Source organism: Triticum aestivum, chromosome 2B, assembly GCF_018294505.1.
Source record: "Triticum aestivum cultivar Chinese Spring chromosome 2B, IWGSC CS RefSeq v2.1, whole genome shotgun sequence".
NCBI lineage: Eukaryota > Viridiplantae > Streptophyta > Magnoliopsida > Poales > Poaceae > Triticum > Triticum aestivum.
Genome location: NC_057798.1, coordinates 109,059,918 through 109,076,236, shown reverse-complemented (window position 1 = coordinate 109,076,236; position 16,319 = coordinate 109,059,918). Strand labels below are relative to the sequence as shown.

The 16,319-nt window shown below is 47.7% G+C and overlaps 1 protein-coding gene across 1 annotated transcript; it reads right to left on the bottom strand.

The window, feature by feature from the left end:
* Positions 1-13,664: 13,664 nt before the first annotated feature.
* On the bottom strand, positions 13,665-14,879 carry LOC123040688 (protein SRC2). The gene has a single exon (XM_044463463.1). The coding sequence runs from the start codon at positions 14,764-14,766 to the stop codon at positions 13,747-13,749; it is 1,020 nt and encodes a 339-aa protein (XP_044319398.1). The 5' UTR covers positions 14,767-14,879; the 3' UTR covers positions 13,665-13,746.
* Between the last annotated feature and the right edge of the window lie 1,440 nt (positions 14,880-16,319).

The following is a 16,319-nucleotide window of genomic DNA, read 5'->3' as shown; positions in this document are numbered from 1 at the left end:
TCTCCTTCTTGCACCGGCATTGGGTCATCGGAGCCATGTAAATCATAGCCAGCTGCTTCTTCACCCTCTCCTTCCAGACCATCGTTGTCGTTGAGAAACATCAACGAGGAGACGACATCACTTCCTTGTGCGATTATGTCCCTCAACAACGCTTCTTGTGCTTCGTCTCGGGGGGTGTCCATAGTTTCTACAAATATTTACAACATGGCAATTATTATTCAAACATGACAGATATGGATATATTAGTGGCAAACATAGAACTAGCTAGCTAATCACAATAAGGAATCATATTAGTGGCCTCGACGCTGCTTCTCTAGGGTTTGGGGTGGCCTCGACAACGCTTCAAGGGTTAGGGGGTGGCCTCGAGAACGCTTCAAGCTAGGAGGGGGTAATATCGACCCCCCCCCCACACGTGTTGAAGCTATCGGGAGGGGGTCGGCGTTGAACACTACATCTATGTCCCACAAGTGACGTGGGCATCGACGCCCGTGGTAGGGTAGAGGGTCGTGGATCGCCGAGCGGTCGAGGGTCAAGGGGTCGAGGATCGCCGAGGGGTCGGGAGGTTGCCTAGTGTCAAAGGATTCAACAAAACCATGTCTTCATCATTAGGCGAAAGTAACCGGTGCATGATGGTACGAAGCTCTCCAAAGTTATTTTGGAACGGAGTCCCAGATAGGATAATTCGCTTTTTGGTACAAAGTTCAGCAAGAACCTTCCGAATATCGTTATTTAGAAGGCCTTTGCTGAAATTCGTACAAAAAGGCAAATTATCGTATCCGGGACTCCATTCCAGAATAACTTTGGAGGACTTCGTACCATCATGCCATGGTTACTTCTGGCTAATGATGAAGCCATGGATTTCTTCAATACTTTGACACTAGGAACCCTCTCGACCCCTCGGTGATCCTCGACCCCTTGAACCCTCGACGACCCTGGAACCCTCGACCCCTAGACGATCCTGGAACCTTGATCCCTCGACCCTAGAACCCTCGACCCGGGATAATATCGACAACGCTTCAAGGGGGTAATATCGACAACGACGAGATACATACACGGGAGAAATTAATGTTATCAGGGAGGGGGTATATCGACCCCCCCACGTATTGAAGTTATCGGGAGGGGGTATATGGACCCACCCCCTCATGTTGAAGTTATCGGGAGGGGTATATCGACGATGACAGAGGAGAAGATCGAAGAAAAAAAAGAAGAAAAAAAAGAGGAGAAGAAGAAAGGAATAGAGGAGAAGAAGAAAAAATAGAATATTTTCTATTTTTCTTCTTCTCCTCTATTTCTTTCTTCTTCTCCTCTTCTTTTTCTTCTTTTTTCCTCTTCTTATTTATTTCTCCTCTTCTTCCTCTCCTCTTCTTTTCCTTTCTTCCTCTTCTTATTTTCCTTTTTCCTCTCCTTCTTTTTCTTCTTCTTCCTTCTTTCTAGCTAGATATATAAAACTTTTCTAAAAATGTAACTTTTGCATATATAAAACTTTTTCTTCTTCTTCCTTCTTCCTTCTCTTCCTTCGTCCTAAATATATAAAACTTTTCTAAAAATGAAACTAACCTAAAATTAATGTACTAAATCAGAGAACAATTGAAAACACCATGCATATTACAATTGAAAAAGGAGGGCGCCGGCGGCCGGACCAAGCTGCGGCGAGGATGGCGGGGTCGGGGCAGAGGCGCGGATGGCGGCGAGGGCGGGCCGGGGCGGCGCGCGTCGGGGCAGGGGCGCGGGCGACGGCAACGGTGGTGGGCCGGGGCGGAGCGCATCGGGGCAGGGGCGGGCAGGGGCGGCGCGCGTCGGGGCAGGGGCGCGGGCGATGGCGAGGGCGCGGGCGACGGTGACGACGGGCACGGGCGAGGCGACGGCGACGGCGGGGGCGACGGGCGGCGTCAGGGCAGCCTGGCGGCGTCGATGTGCTCGGCGTCGTCGGGGGGAAACTGGCGAGGGAAATCTGAAATTTCCCAAGTGTTTTCTTATATAGCAAGGGCATTAGTCCCGGGTCGTGGCACGACCCGGGACTAATGCCCCCCTTTAGTCCCGGTTGGTGCCACCAACCGGGACCAAAGGCCAATTTTCAGCAGCCCAAAGGGCGGGAAGCGGTGGTCTTTGGTCCCGGTTGGTGGCACCAACCGGGACTAAAGGGGGGCATTAGTCCCGGGTCGTGGCACCAACCGGGTCTAAACCCCCCTTTAGTCCCGGTTGGTGCCACCAACCGGGACCAAAGGCCTTGTGCTGCCCCGCGCCGAAAAGTTTAGTCCCACCTCGCTAGTTGAGAGAGCTCGAGAGTGGTTTATAAGCGCTGCTGCGCCCACCCTCTCGAGCTCCTCTCAACTGCAGGCTTTCGGGCTTGACCGTGCAATCTGTGCCTGTGGGCCTACTGGGCCTCCCGCGGGCCTGAATCCTGGCCCATGGTAGGGTTTCTAGTCGTATTCAGGCCGTGGGGGACCAGTTGGCGGCACTTTTTTTTGTTTTCTTTGTTGCTTTATTTATTTTATTTTGTTTCTACTTACAACAAAATACTTATTGTTGCTATTTTTATTTTTTTTCCCAGTTTTTTGGTTTTGCTTTCTGCATTATTTATTTTTTGTTGTTTTTTGCTTTATTTTTTAATTCTTTTTGCTTTTAGTTTTAGAAAAATTATATACTTTCTGTTAGTGCCATTAGTTTTCAAATTTGAAAACACTTTTTTGCTTTATTTATTTATTTTATTTTGTTTCTACTTACAACAAAATACTTATTGTTGCTATTTTTATTTTTTTTTCAAGTTTTTTTGTTTTGTTTTCTGCATTATTTATTTTCTTTTGGTTTTTTGCTTTATTTTTTAATTCTTTTTGCTTTTAGGTCAGCAAAATTATAAACTTTCTATTTGTGCCATTAGTTTTCTTTGAAATTTGTGTGAATCACAAGTTTGTGAGCTCAACAAGGCGTGTAGAGGGACGGGCTTATAAACCGGTGTGAGCGCCCTTCGGTTGGCGAGGTTTTCAAATTCATAGTTTTCAAATGAACTCTGAAAAAGTTGGCATAGCATGTGCATGTACAAAACGGACAATGGTATCATACTCGTCTGTTACAAAGTTGGCATGGTATCATCATAATAGTTGCGGGAGAAAGTCTTCACTTTTTCTTCGCTTGTGTCGTTTGCTTATTGCGTCGTAACCATGGATAATCTTCATCGTTTATCAGGATGCTTGGGTCAGCCTTGACTTTGAAGGGGGGAATTTCATGAAACTTTTCATACTCTTCAGACATGTCTGTCTTGCCCTCCACTCCCAGGATGTCCCTTTTTCCTGAAAGAACTATGTGGCACTTTGGCTCATTGTATGATGTATTCGCTTCCTTATCTTTTCTTTTCCTCGATCTGGTAGACATGTCCTTCACATAGATAACCTATGCCACATCATTGGCTAGGACGAACGGTTCGTCAGTGTACCCAAGATTTTTCAGATCCACTGTTGTCATTCCGTACTGTGGGTCTACCTGTACCCCGCCTCCTGACAATTGACCCACTTGCACTTAAACAAAGGGACCTTAAAATCTACTCCATAGTCAAGTTCCCATATGTCTACTATGTAACCATAATATGTGTCATTTCCATTATCGGTTGCTGCATCAAAGCGGACACCGCTGTTTTGGTTGGTGCTCTTTTCATCTTGGTCAATCGTGTAAAATGTATTCCCATTTATCTCGTATCCTTTCCAAATCATTACAGTCGAAGATGGTCCCCTCGACAACAAGTACAGCTCATCACAAACAGTGCTGTCACCTCTGAGACGTGTTTCCAACCAACTGCTGAAAGTCCTGATGTGTTCACATGTAATCCAGTCGTCGCACTGCTCTGGGTGTTTGAAGCGCAGACTGTTCGTGTGTTCATCGACATACGGGGTCACCAAGGTAGAGTTCTGTAGAACTGTGTAGTGTGCTTGAGACCAAGAATATCCGTCCCTGCATATTATTGAGTCCCTTCCAAGCGTGCCTTTTCCAGTCAGTCTCCCCTCATACCGCGATTTAGGGAGACCTATCTTCTTAAGGCCAGGAATGAAGTCAACACAAAACCCGATGACATCCTCTGTTTGATGGCCCATGGAGATGCTTCCTTCTGAACTAGCGCGGTTACGAACATATTTCTTTAGGACTCCCATGAACCTCTCAAAGGGGTACATATTGTGTAGAAATACGGGCCCCAGAATGACAATCTCATCGACTAGATGAACTAGGACGTGCGTCATGATATTGAAGAAGGATGGTGGGAACACCAGCTCAAAACTGATAAGACATTGCACCACATCACTCCTTAGCGTTGGTACGATTTCTGGATCGATCACCTTCTGAGATATTGCATTGAGGAATGCACATAGCTTCACAATGGCTAATCGGACGTTTTCCGGTAGAAGCCCCCTCAATGCAACCGGAAGCAGTTGCGTCATAATCACGTGGCAGTCATGAGACTTTAGGTTCTGGAACTTTTTCTCTGGCATATTTATTATTCCCTTTATATTCAACGAGAAGCCAGTCGGGACCTTCATACTGAGCAGGCATTGAAAGAATATTTCTTTCTCTTCTTTCGTAAGAGCGTAGCTGGCAGGACCTTCATACTGCTTCGGAGGCATGCCCTCTTTTTCGTGCAAGCGTTGCAGGTCCTCACGTGCCTCAGGTGTATCTTTTGTCTTCCCATACATGCCCAAGAAGCCTAGCAGGTTCACGCAAAGGTTCTTCGTCACGTGCATCACGTTGATCGAAGAGCGGACCTCTAGGTCTTTCCAGTAGGGTAGGTCCCAAAATATAGATTTCTTCTTCCACATGGGTGCGTGATTCTCAGCGTCATTCGGAACAGCTAGTCCGCCGGGACCCTTTCCAAAGATTAAGTGTAAATCATTGACCATAGCAAGTACGTGATCACCGGTACGCATGGCGGGCTTCTTCCGGTGATCTGCCTCGCCTTTGAAATGCTTGCCTTTCTTTCGACATTGATGGTTGGTCGGAAGAAATCGACGATGGCCCAGGTACACATTCTTCCTGCAGCTTCCCAGGTATATACTATCGGTGTCAAGTAAACAGTGCGTGCATGCGTGGTATCCCTTGTTTGTCTGTCCTGAAAGGTTACTAAGAGCGGGCCAATCGTTGATGGTCACGAACAGCAACGCCTTTAGGTCAAATTCCTCCTTTTTGTGCTCATCCCACGTACGTACACCGTTGCCATTCCACAGCTATAAAAGTTCTTCAACTAATGGCCTTAGGTACACATCAATGTCGTTGCCGGGTTGCTTAGGGCCTTGGATGAGAACTGGCATCATAATGAACTTCCGCTTCATGCACATCCAAGGAGGAAGGTTATACATACATAGAGTCACGGGCCAGGTGCTGTGATTGCTGCTCTGCTCCCCGAAAGGATTAATGCCATCCGCGCTTAAAGCAAACCATACGTTCCTTGGGTCCTTTGCAAACTCATCCCAGTACTTTCTCTCAATTTTTCTCCACTGCGACCCGTCAGCGGGTGCTCTCAACTTCCCGTCTTTCTTACAGTCCTCACTGTGCCATCGCATCAACTTGGCATGCTCTTCATTTCTGAACAAACGTTTCAACCGTGGTATTATAGGAGCATACCACATCACCTTCGCAGGAACCCTCTTCCTGGGAGGCTCTCCGTCAACATCACCACGGTCATCTCATCTGATCTTATACCGCAATGCACCGCATACCGGGCATGCGTTCAGATCCTTGTAGGCACCGCGGTAGAGGATGCAGTCATTAGGGCATGCATGTATCTTCTCCACCTCCAATCCTAGAGGGCATACGACCTTCTTTGCTGCGTATGTACTGTCGGGCAATTCGTTATCCTTTGGAAGCTTATTCTTCATTATTTTCAGTAGCTTCTCAAATCCTTTATCTGGCACAGCATTCTCTGCCTTCCACTGCAGCAATTCGAGCACGGTACCGAGCTTTGTGTTGCCATCTTCGCAATTGGGGTACAACCCCTTTTTGTGATCCTCTAACATGCGATCGAACTTCAGCTTCTCCTTTTGACTTTCGCATTGTGTCCTTGCATCGACAATGACCCGGCGGAGATCATCATCATCGGGCACATCGTCTGGTTCCTCTTGATCTTCAGCAGCTTTGCCCGTTGCAGCACCATCGTGCACATTGTCTGGTGCATCTTGATGTTCAGTAGCATCACCGTATTCAGGGGGCACATAGTTGTCATCGTACTCTTCTTCCTCGTCGTCTTCCATCATCACCCCTATTTCTCCGTGCCTCGTCCAAACATTATAGTGTGGCATGAAACCCTTGTAAAGCAGGTGGGTGTGAAGGATTTTCCGGTCAGAGTAAGACTTCGTATTCCCACATATAGGGCATGGACAACACATAAAACCATTCTGCTTGTTTGCCTCAGCCACTTCGAGAAAATCATGCACGCCCTTAATGTACTCGGAGGTGTGTCTGTCACCGTACATCCATTGCCGGTTCATCTGCGTGCATTATATATAATTAAGTGTGTCAAAAATCATTACAGAACATCATGAATAGATAATTAAGTGACCAAATTAATAGAAGTTCATCATCACATAAAAACCAAAGTACATACATAGTTCTCATCTAACAACATAAAGCTCTGCAGAGCATCTAAATTAATTAAACCATACATTGAAACTATGTAAAACATTTCAATGCGAAAACAAATGCGATCATAATCGCAACCAAGGTAACAACTGATCCAACGGCATAATGATACCAAGCCTCGGTATGAATGGCATATTTTCTAATCTTTCTCATCTTCAAGCGCATTGCATCCATCTTGATCTTGTGATCATCGACGACATCCGCAACATGCAACTCCAATATCATCTTCTCCTCCTCAAGTTTTTTTATTTTTTCCTTCAAGAAATTGTTTTCTTCTTCAACTAAATTTAACCTCTCGACAATAGGGTCGGTTGGAATTTCCGGTTCAACAACCTCCTAGATAAATAAAATCTATGTCGCGTTGGTCGGCATAATTTTCATAAACAATAAATGAACCAATAGTTATGAAAAGATAATATATACCACATCCGAACCATAGACAGGACGAGGGCTGACGGGGGCGGATACCAAAACCATCGCACTATATAAGATGCAATAATAAAAGTAAGAAAATAATACAAGTAAGAATATTTTTCCTTTCAGAAAGAAGATAAGAACAAGAGGCTCACCACGGTGGTGCTGGCGATGAGATCGGCGCGGGTGATCGACGACGGTGAAGACGGGGACGGGGCGTGATGGACCGCTAAACCTAGACAAATATTAAGGAAAATAGAGGTTGGAGGTCGAGCTTGGAGAAAAGAAAGCTTAAGTAGTGTGGCTCGGGCATTTCATCGAACACCTCATGTGCTATGGAGGTGAGCTAGAGCACCACAAAGCCCCCCCTCGCCGGCAAGAAAAAACAGAGCACTGGAGTGCTCTGCTCGCGAGCGAGGGGGTATATATAGGCAGCACTATTGGTCCCGGTTCGTGGCATGAACCGGGACTAACGGGTAGCCATTGGCCCCGGTTCATGCCACCAACCGGGACCAATAGTGGTGGGCCAGGAGCCAGGCCCATTGGTCCCGGTTCGTCCCACCAACCGGGACCAAAAGGTCCGAACGAACCAGGACCAATGGCCCACGTGGCCCGGCCGGCCCCCTGGGCTCACGAACCGGGGCAAATAGCTCCATTGGTCCTGGTTCTGGATTGAACCGGGACTAATGGGCTGAACTGGCCTGGGCCATTGCCCCCTTTTCTACTAGTGTGTTGAAGTAGTTCAGCGTGATGGACATCGGCTTGAAGAAGCAACAGTGCGGCCATGCCGACGCATGTCGTAACTTGTGACGCGGTCAATGCTGGCTTGATGAAGTGACCGCGCGGTGATGCCGGTGTGCCTGCTCCGTGTAATCCATGGGGCGGCGACGTTGGTGACGATTTATCCTTCGCGATGCCGAACTATTGTTCGGCTGGCCGAGATGATGATCCGAAGAAATTGAGCTCGGCTCAACAAAGCGACGACGTGTCTAACGCAGGTCGGCCGCCGTGGAGTGATGTTGTCGGGCTGGTTTAACACCGGTGCGACGGTGAGGTTCGTATTGTAAAAATACTTTTAATATTAATGGGATGTGTTTGAGAATAAAATACAATGCCCCATACCAAAACTTCCTTCAAAAAGGATGTCTGAGATCCTGTTCATAAAGAAGATGAATTCGGGTCGGATTCGTTCTCGCGCAGAAAACAGATCTGAAAAGTGATGCACTAATAGGAAGGTTTCTGGAGTTTGGACGGTTGGATCGAGCTGAATTTTTGGCAGGTGGTAGATATGGGAATTCCGTAGCCGATCAACGGTTGGATCTTCCAAAGGACGTCCGAGCTGGATGCTGGACACCCCGCTCCAAACTCGTCCGGATTCTCGTCCAGATTCAACAGGGCTCCGGTATATCGGAGATTGCCGAAGATTCCTCCATCAGAACTCGACAAAAATTTTGCAGGGTTGTTGTAGACTTAATTCCACATAATTCCACCGAAGCAATCGTTTAGGTGACACTCGAGGAGGCGGTGGCGGCGGATACGAGTTTGCTGTCCAGAAAAACAAGACGGTCGCCCGAGGGCAATGTTGATGTTGAGTCCCCGAGCTCCACGGATGACTCCTCCATGATCTTGATAGAGATCGGAGTTGATGTTGATGAAGGCCCTCATTCGAACATGACTATCGGAGGTAGGGCGCAGTCCTCGGTCAAGCCAAGGTGACCAGTCGAGTTGGTGACGAAGAAACCGATGTTGCAGTTGATCTGCAGTCGAGCCATTGATCCTTTCGCCGATCATACATCGGAACTCTCAATTAAAGCACCAATATCGGTGTCAAAACCGGCGAATCTCAGGTAGGGGTCCCAAACTGTGTGTCTTAGGATCGATGGTAACATGAACACGAGATTTTACTCAGCTTCGGGCTCTCTTGATAAGATAATACCCTACATGCTGCTTGATTGACTATAATGAGTATAGGGGTTACAAGAGTTGGTCTACCCCGAGATCATATGTTGTGGTCTAAACCCTCGAGGTATGATGAGTAATGTCATAATCCTCTATCGACTAGCCTGACCTCGGTTTATATAATGTATCAGAGGCCTAGGATAACAAGAGTCCTAGCCGAATACGCCGGTGGGGGAGGAGTCCTTGTCTTGATCACCAAGTCTTGTGGAATCTTCCTTGTATGCGTCAACTGTCCGAACTGGCCCATGAGTATTCGGCCATGGGGGTCCTCGGCCAAATCTAACTGATCGGAAGACGAGGTGGTGAGTACCCCCTAGTCCAGGACACCGTCAGGGTGGCCTGCTAATGCTGGAGAATAGCAAGGGTACGGGGATGCCAGGTGGGGAAACATGGCGCAAGCAATGCCGAGGCGTGCAGGGAAGAACCGCCAGTTGTAGGTGGTGGCAGCAGAGCCGCCGACCGATGGTACATGAGGTCAGGGTGCTGGAATTCAATATAGAGGAGGAGAAAGAAGAAGAAGAAGAAGAAGAAGAAGAAGAAGAAGAAGAAGAAGAAGAAGAAGGGGGGAGGGGCAGGGTATTGGTGGATTGAAATCCAACAGGTGACGGGGCCCTACCATATAATCTCTGCCATTCTTTTGAAAAGAAAAGATTACTCTCCACCATCGGGTGTTCATGAAGGGCTGGCTCATATTAATCTAATGGGCCTCTTCAATTTACTGGCGCAACCAATTTCATCAATCGGCGCAACAAAAGAACATCCACGTGGCAACACACACCACGTACGTCACAAGCATGATGAGCAATCTTCGACGTGCACTCCGGTTGCAACAATTTAGCAAGAGGCAACAATAGTTTACTACCCATGTGAAAGAAAGAAAAATCGAAAGACCACCCTGTACAAAATTCCGAATAGAATAGTGAAAAAAAATCTGGAAACGAACGCACGAGAGAGGAAGATAGAATTTACTGTGACAATAATTTGCTCGAGCACCTGTAGCTGTACACATCAAGCATCTTCAGTTTCATGCATCTCAGATCACGCGCAAGGCAGAGTGAGGGTGAGAGCCGAACCCAAGATATTGAACCACTTTTAACCACCGTCCAGACTATCCAGCCACTGATAGTTATCCACTAAAAAGTTTAAAACAACACTGAGATAGAGGAATCGATTCGCGGTTTTGCCGTACGGCCGCACTGAAATCAGAAGTAGAGAGATATGTGGGAAGCAGAAGCAAGAGAAATTGGCAGGTTCGGATTCGAGCCACCTACCATGCCAGTCTTACTGTTGTCGGTGGGCCCAATATGTCAAATTCATTATTTAATAGCTTGTGAATCAACAACTTGGGTCATGTGTTTATCATCTCTGAATGGTGTTGGGTTTGAGTAAAATGTCAGTGAAATGATGTTTGTGAGCAAACCGAAACCTAAATTTGACAGTTCTTACTGAAATTGAAATCTAACAGGTGGAAAAATTGACCGATACCAAAAATAAATTCGAGTGCTTGCCATATAGTTGGCCCCACGGATTAATAGCCACCCTAGTATCGAAAAGAAAATGTTACTCCCTGCCACCGGATCTACACAGATGTATGACCCATATTAATCTGAAGGTCCTCTAAGATCTACCGTTGCAACAAATTTCAGCAATCGGCGCAACACAAGAACAATCTACGTAGCCACACACCCCTTGACAAGCATGATGAGCAATCTTCCTCATGCACTTCAGTTGCAGCAGGGTGCAGGGCAAAATGCAACAAGAATTTACTACCCATATAGAAGAAAAATTCAACAGAGCACTCTATACAAGATCCTGAAAAGAACACGGAAGAGGGGAGGACAGAATTACCGCGACAATAATTTGCGCGAGCACCTGCAGCTGTACACATGGAGCATCTAATGTTCCGTGCGTCTCGATCACACGCAAGGCAGGGCGATCCTGACAGCCGAACCCAGGATATCGAATCACTTTTAACCGACGTCCAGACTATCCAGTCGCCGGTAATTATTCAGTCAAAAAACGAAAACAGCACCGAGATGGAAGAATCGATTCGTGGTTTACCGCGCGTGCGCCGCAGTAAATTAGTAAACCTGTACCTATAACACAGGTTCTACCAATCTATGAGCAACAGGCAAGACAAACACATCAGAAAATACCGAGAACTGAACTAAAGTGTGAGGACAAACCAAAAATTCTCTCCATAATATGTGTACAATTAACTATGCAAAGTACACTTAAGAAGACGAAAATATCTTGCAAGTTATTAACAATTAGGAACGAATCGATCCCACAAGATATTTCCAAAGAAGAAAGCTCTAAATTATACTAGAGTATAAACAAACAGCACCATGGTCTTGTCTTTGCAGTACTGCGGTCCTGAAATGCCTGCAGCACATTCGAAGGTTGAGCGGCAAAGTTTGGCTGAAAGAATTGGTATACATATCCGAACATCGCATCTTTCAGCAACATAAAAGCATGAATAAACCGCTAAGCGAAGCCGGACCAAGATATCGGAATCGATCACAAGAATAGAAAAGAGGGAGCTTTATGCTGGTCATGATTGATGTTATGAATCTAGTCTCTAGGACTACCGAGAACAATGCCTTGCCCAAGTTGCTGAGCATCTGATGCCAACAAATCTTGGCCTACCAGTACCAGACTTACTTGGATTAATATACTGCTTAACCACAAGCTGCTTCCCCATCAGGGAATTGTAAATATGCATCCGTGGCGATCCTCGCGTTGTTTTCGCACTGCATTGTGTACTTGATGTTATAGAGACAAACACAAAAGAACAACTGTTATAGTTCTAATATTATTCCCTTCTTGTAGCTTCTATTCTCCACCGGATGGCTAAGAACCCAGAAGTGCCATTGAAGCAATATTCAAGCTCCCAAACACATTACCATAGTATATACAACTATATGTGTAGAATCACATATTCCCATCTAACTTTTACACATTTTTTGTCCTGAAGGAATCTAATCATCACTTGCGGCCCGCTTGATTGCCGTTCCATAGGCCATTATCCATGTGATTTTAATTCTGTTTTTTGTTCCGGGCTAGAAATCACGCTTGGTTCGGCCCAAAACAATTGTTTGCCAATTTCATCTGGAAAAAAAATGGCGACCACCTAGGCAACGATCGGCTCAAATTGTGGTAAAATGAAGTTGTACCTCCCAAAATTAGCGCCAACATGCAAATAAAAAGTACAACGGCACACATAAATTGCAAGAGTGTTATTGCACAAAAGGTTGTGCAGTTGTGCCAAAAAGGTGTAATTACACAAATAGTAGTACAAAGGTGCAATTGAACAGGTAATAAATGCAACTGCGCAAAAAGAGCTAGTACACAGTTTAAAGACCACCCCGCTACTTCTATGTGTAATATGAAAAACATATTCAAATAGTAGTAAACTAAGGAAACACTTGTATACAAAATAATACAAATATAGCACTAACAAAATTTTGTACTGTAGATGACAAAAGAACTCGTATGAACTCTTAACATAGAGACAAAAAAGACTTCTTTACTTAGCTCAACGACACTTATTTTAAGATAGAAGGATCGAGTACTTAGCACACAAAGCAAAGTGTGTCTAGGCGGATGGATAATGCACTAAAGCTAGGTAATTTTGCACTGCAAAGTATATGCCATCGTCTAACCCTATTGAACCCATCAGCTGACCAGACCAGCGGCTGCCACTTATGCACTGCAAGCATCTTGCTCACTGTCACTGAGATTGAGATGAGCTTCACGCTCCTGGCCGTAGTCCAGTTGGCCAAGGAGCCGAGAGCATGGAGGTCACGAATATCCATATCGGTCAAAGTTGGTCAAGTGAAGTAGTAGTAGTACTCCATTTAACCGCGGGCTCCTTTCCCGGACAGGAACGGATGCCGCTATGCGAATGTCGAAGGTGATCACCACGTCCGCGTGCAATTTCTATTCCACCTTATCCAAGCAGCTCAGTGGCACTACCCAACGTAGTACTACTATATGGTGACATGTGTGCACGCAGCCCTCGGTCGTTTTCGTCTTGGATGTACGTTTATGCTCGTAGAGTTGATAACTCGAAGATGTAGTAGAACTTTAACTGACATGCACACTCCTTTGGAGATGCATAGTTAGATCATGTATATCCAGTTATCCACAGCTTAACCCATGCATGCAAACAAGAGATGATCATCTCTCTGAACTTTGAAGCAGTTTAGTACTCCCTCCGTCCCATATACTTCCTCCGTCCAAAAATACTTGTCACCAAAATAGACAAAAAGGAATATATCTAGAACTAAAATACATCTAGATACATTCTCTTTTATTCATTTTGATGACAAGTATTTTCGGACGGAGGGAGTAATATAAAAGGGAGTACCTAGGACTCATCTAGATGGGATATAATTTGGTCTCATTCACTTTGAAAACAAAAACAAATACAATCCATGTCAGCACACACGCATCTTATAGCATCACATCCAATGATTATAAAAGGTAAAGGAGACCAAATTATATCTCATTTAGATGAGTTCTAGCAAAACTGTATTATTTATACTAAAATTAAGTCAGGAAGGTTTTTTGAAAAATAAAAAACAAGCGGAAACGTGGGCGCAAAGCGCGCGGCGGGGAGATAGTACTTCGACGTTTGCGCTAGCTCGACGTTTGCGAGTCGCGATCAAAACTTCCAAGTAAATCAAATCAACTTTATTACTATTCAGCTTATAACAATTAATAAGTGATCAACTCGATGTGCGTGCTGGCTAGCTAGTACACCGCCCCGCGGACCCCGCTCCACTCGCGGGCCATCCCGGCCCTGTACCCGGCGTTGTACGCCGCGGCGTCCGACATCATGTCGCCGGCCATCATCCCGCCGCCGATGCCCAAGTCCGCGCTGCCGTTATTCCTCGTCCATGTCGAGCCGGCTGCGTATCCGGCAGCTGCTTTTTGAGGCGCCGGCGGCGTGGCCATGTGACCAGAGGCTTGGAGCGGCGCGGCCGTGTGCCCAGAGGCTTGGAGCGGCGGCATCGACAGGTGCCCGTAACCGTAAGCCTTTGAAAGCGGCGGAGCTAGGGCCATATGCCCACCACCACCATAAGCCCGTGGAGACGGCGGCGAGGACGACATGTGCCCACCGGAACCGGAAGAAGCTTGCGCGGAGTGCTGCGGCGGCGGCGGCATGAGCGCCGGGGCCGGCATGTAGGCGTACGGCTGGTGATGATGGAACGACGGCCGCGCCGCCACCGGGTACGCGACGACGTGGTGCTCTTCCTCGTGAGCGGCAGCGGCGTGGACGTGGTGCGGGTGCGGCGCATGAGGATGAGGGTGAGGGGGCTGCGGCAGGACGACGCCGCCGAGGCGGTAGGAGAGGTAGAGCACGCCGTAGGTGTCGGCGGGGCGGTGCACCCTGCGGACGTGGTAGACGGCGAACTGCGGGGGGCGGGGGCCGAGGTCGCGCGGGTCGCGGAAGGAGCCGCCGAGGCCGAGGATGTCGGTGAGCGGGACGACGACCTCGCCGACGTCGCGGTCGCCGAGGGAGCGCTCGGTGCGGAGGAGGACGTGGAGGCAGCCGCTGGCGCCGGCGGCGGCGGTGGGCGGGACGGTGAAGCGGAGCGTGGTGTTCCAGGTGGGGTGGCGGCCGCCGTAGGGGTCCGGCGGGGTGCACTGGCGCGTCATGGGGTCGCCGGAGATGGTGGCCACGGCGTACACCTCGAGGCGCGACATGAGGTTGACGTTCTTGAGGTTCCTGGCCGACTGGAGGGTCACCTCCAGCATCCTGTACGCCATGCTAGCTGCTTAGCTGGAGGCTGGAGCTCACTCACTCTAGGTTGTTCTAAGCTAGATAGATGGTTGCAACTTGTAAGGAGTGCTTGATTAGCAGGTGCTGGTGTGGCTTTGCATGAAGCTGAGAGGTATGCAGCACCTTGAGCGGGTAGCGTATGTATAGGAGGAGGAGGAGGAGTGGGCCCAAAATTCCAAAACTATGTGAAAATTCAGATGGGAAACTTCCGGGCTGGTTGCATACGGTGTACTCGAGAGCTGTAAGATTATTATGCCCACAGAATTCATAGTGCTTGGCAACTTCTGAATTCCGAGCCACCCATCGAGAATAAGTTGCTTCTCTTTTTGAAACAACAGAGAATAAACAAAAAAAAAGTTACATTAGTGTTAAAAACGTTTTTATATTCAGTTTTGCTAGAACTTATCTAAATGAGATATAATTTGGTCTCATTTACCTTTTATAGCCATTGGATGTGATGCTATAAGATGCGTGTGTGCTGACATGGATTGTATCTGTTCTTGTTTTTAAAGTGAATGTGACCAAATTATATCCCATCTAGATGAGTCCTAGGTACTCCCTAAATAATAAGGGGCGAGCCCCTCATAAGAATTAATAATCACCCAGGGCCCCTCTTTTCGAGAAACCCTACCACAGCCATCAGGCCCGCCGTAATCGAGCAGATCCATCGATCGCCTCGTGATATCCAGAGTCTCCGAGAAACACCCTCAGATCGAGATGGAGAGTAGCCATCAGTCCAATCCAAGGAGGAAGAACCGCAACAATAATCGAGTTGCTCCTCCTGAGAGCCTATGGCGCCTGATCGAGCAGCTCAAGGTGGAGAAGGAAAAACTCAGAGAGTCGGAGTCGTTGGAGGCCACGTCGGAACGAGTTAATTCACTTCGGGAGGAAATCAGGACGCTGCGCCTCAAGCTGTTTGGTGGTCAGGGAGGAACCCGCGGCATGCCGGAGCAGCCGCCATCGCCTCGTGAGTCCTCATCGATGGCAGGGCAATCTGCTCGGCAGTCTCAGCTTGTTTCTTGCACGCCCCATGACCATGAGAACGAGATCGGTCAGTCTCGTCGTGGCAGCAAGAAGGGGAAACGCGGAGGTCGTGCCGGTGCCGCCGCTACGCCGGCGAGGCCCCAACATGATTCAGCCATGGATCAGCAGCGGGTCCAAGACCAACGCCACCACAAAAACGTTGATGTCTCTGGTGGTGACGGTGATGATGACATGAAGAAGGAGATGGACAGAGGCAAATCGGCCCAGCAAATAGCCAGAGAGGAGGAGGAGATGGCCTTTGCCTCGTACCATAGAAGCTGGGAATCTAACTGGGGAGCGAGTGGCCGCAGCTTTTTCGAAGACACGAGTGAGTACTTATCCACTGGGCAAGCAAACACATTTGTTCATGCCTATGCTTTCATCCATTCATGTTAGATTTCTATAACACGCATGGACTTCTATTTGGTTGGTGTTTGCAGCGACCGTGAGTCCCATGCACTTTACCCACTGCACACCTGGATGCGACCCAGGTGATGCCGCGATCGCCGGGGCCACT

Excerpts from the sequence above, each read along its gene's own strand:
- LOC123040688 (XM_044463463.1), bottom strand. The coding sequence starts at position 14,766 with ATGGCGTACAGGATGCTGGAGGTGACCCTCCAGTCGGCCAGGAACCTC.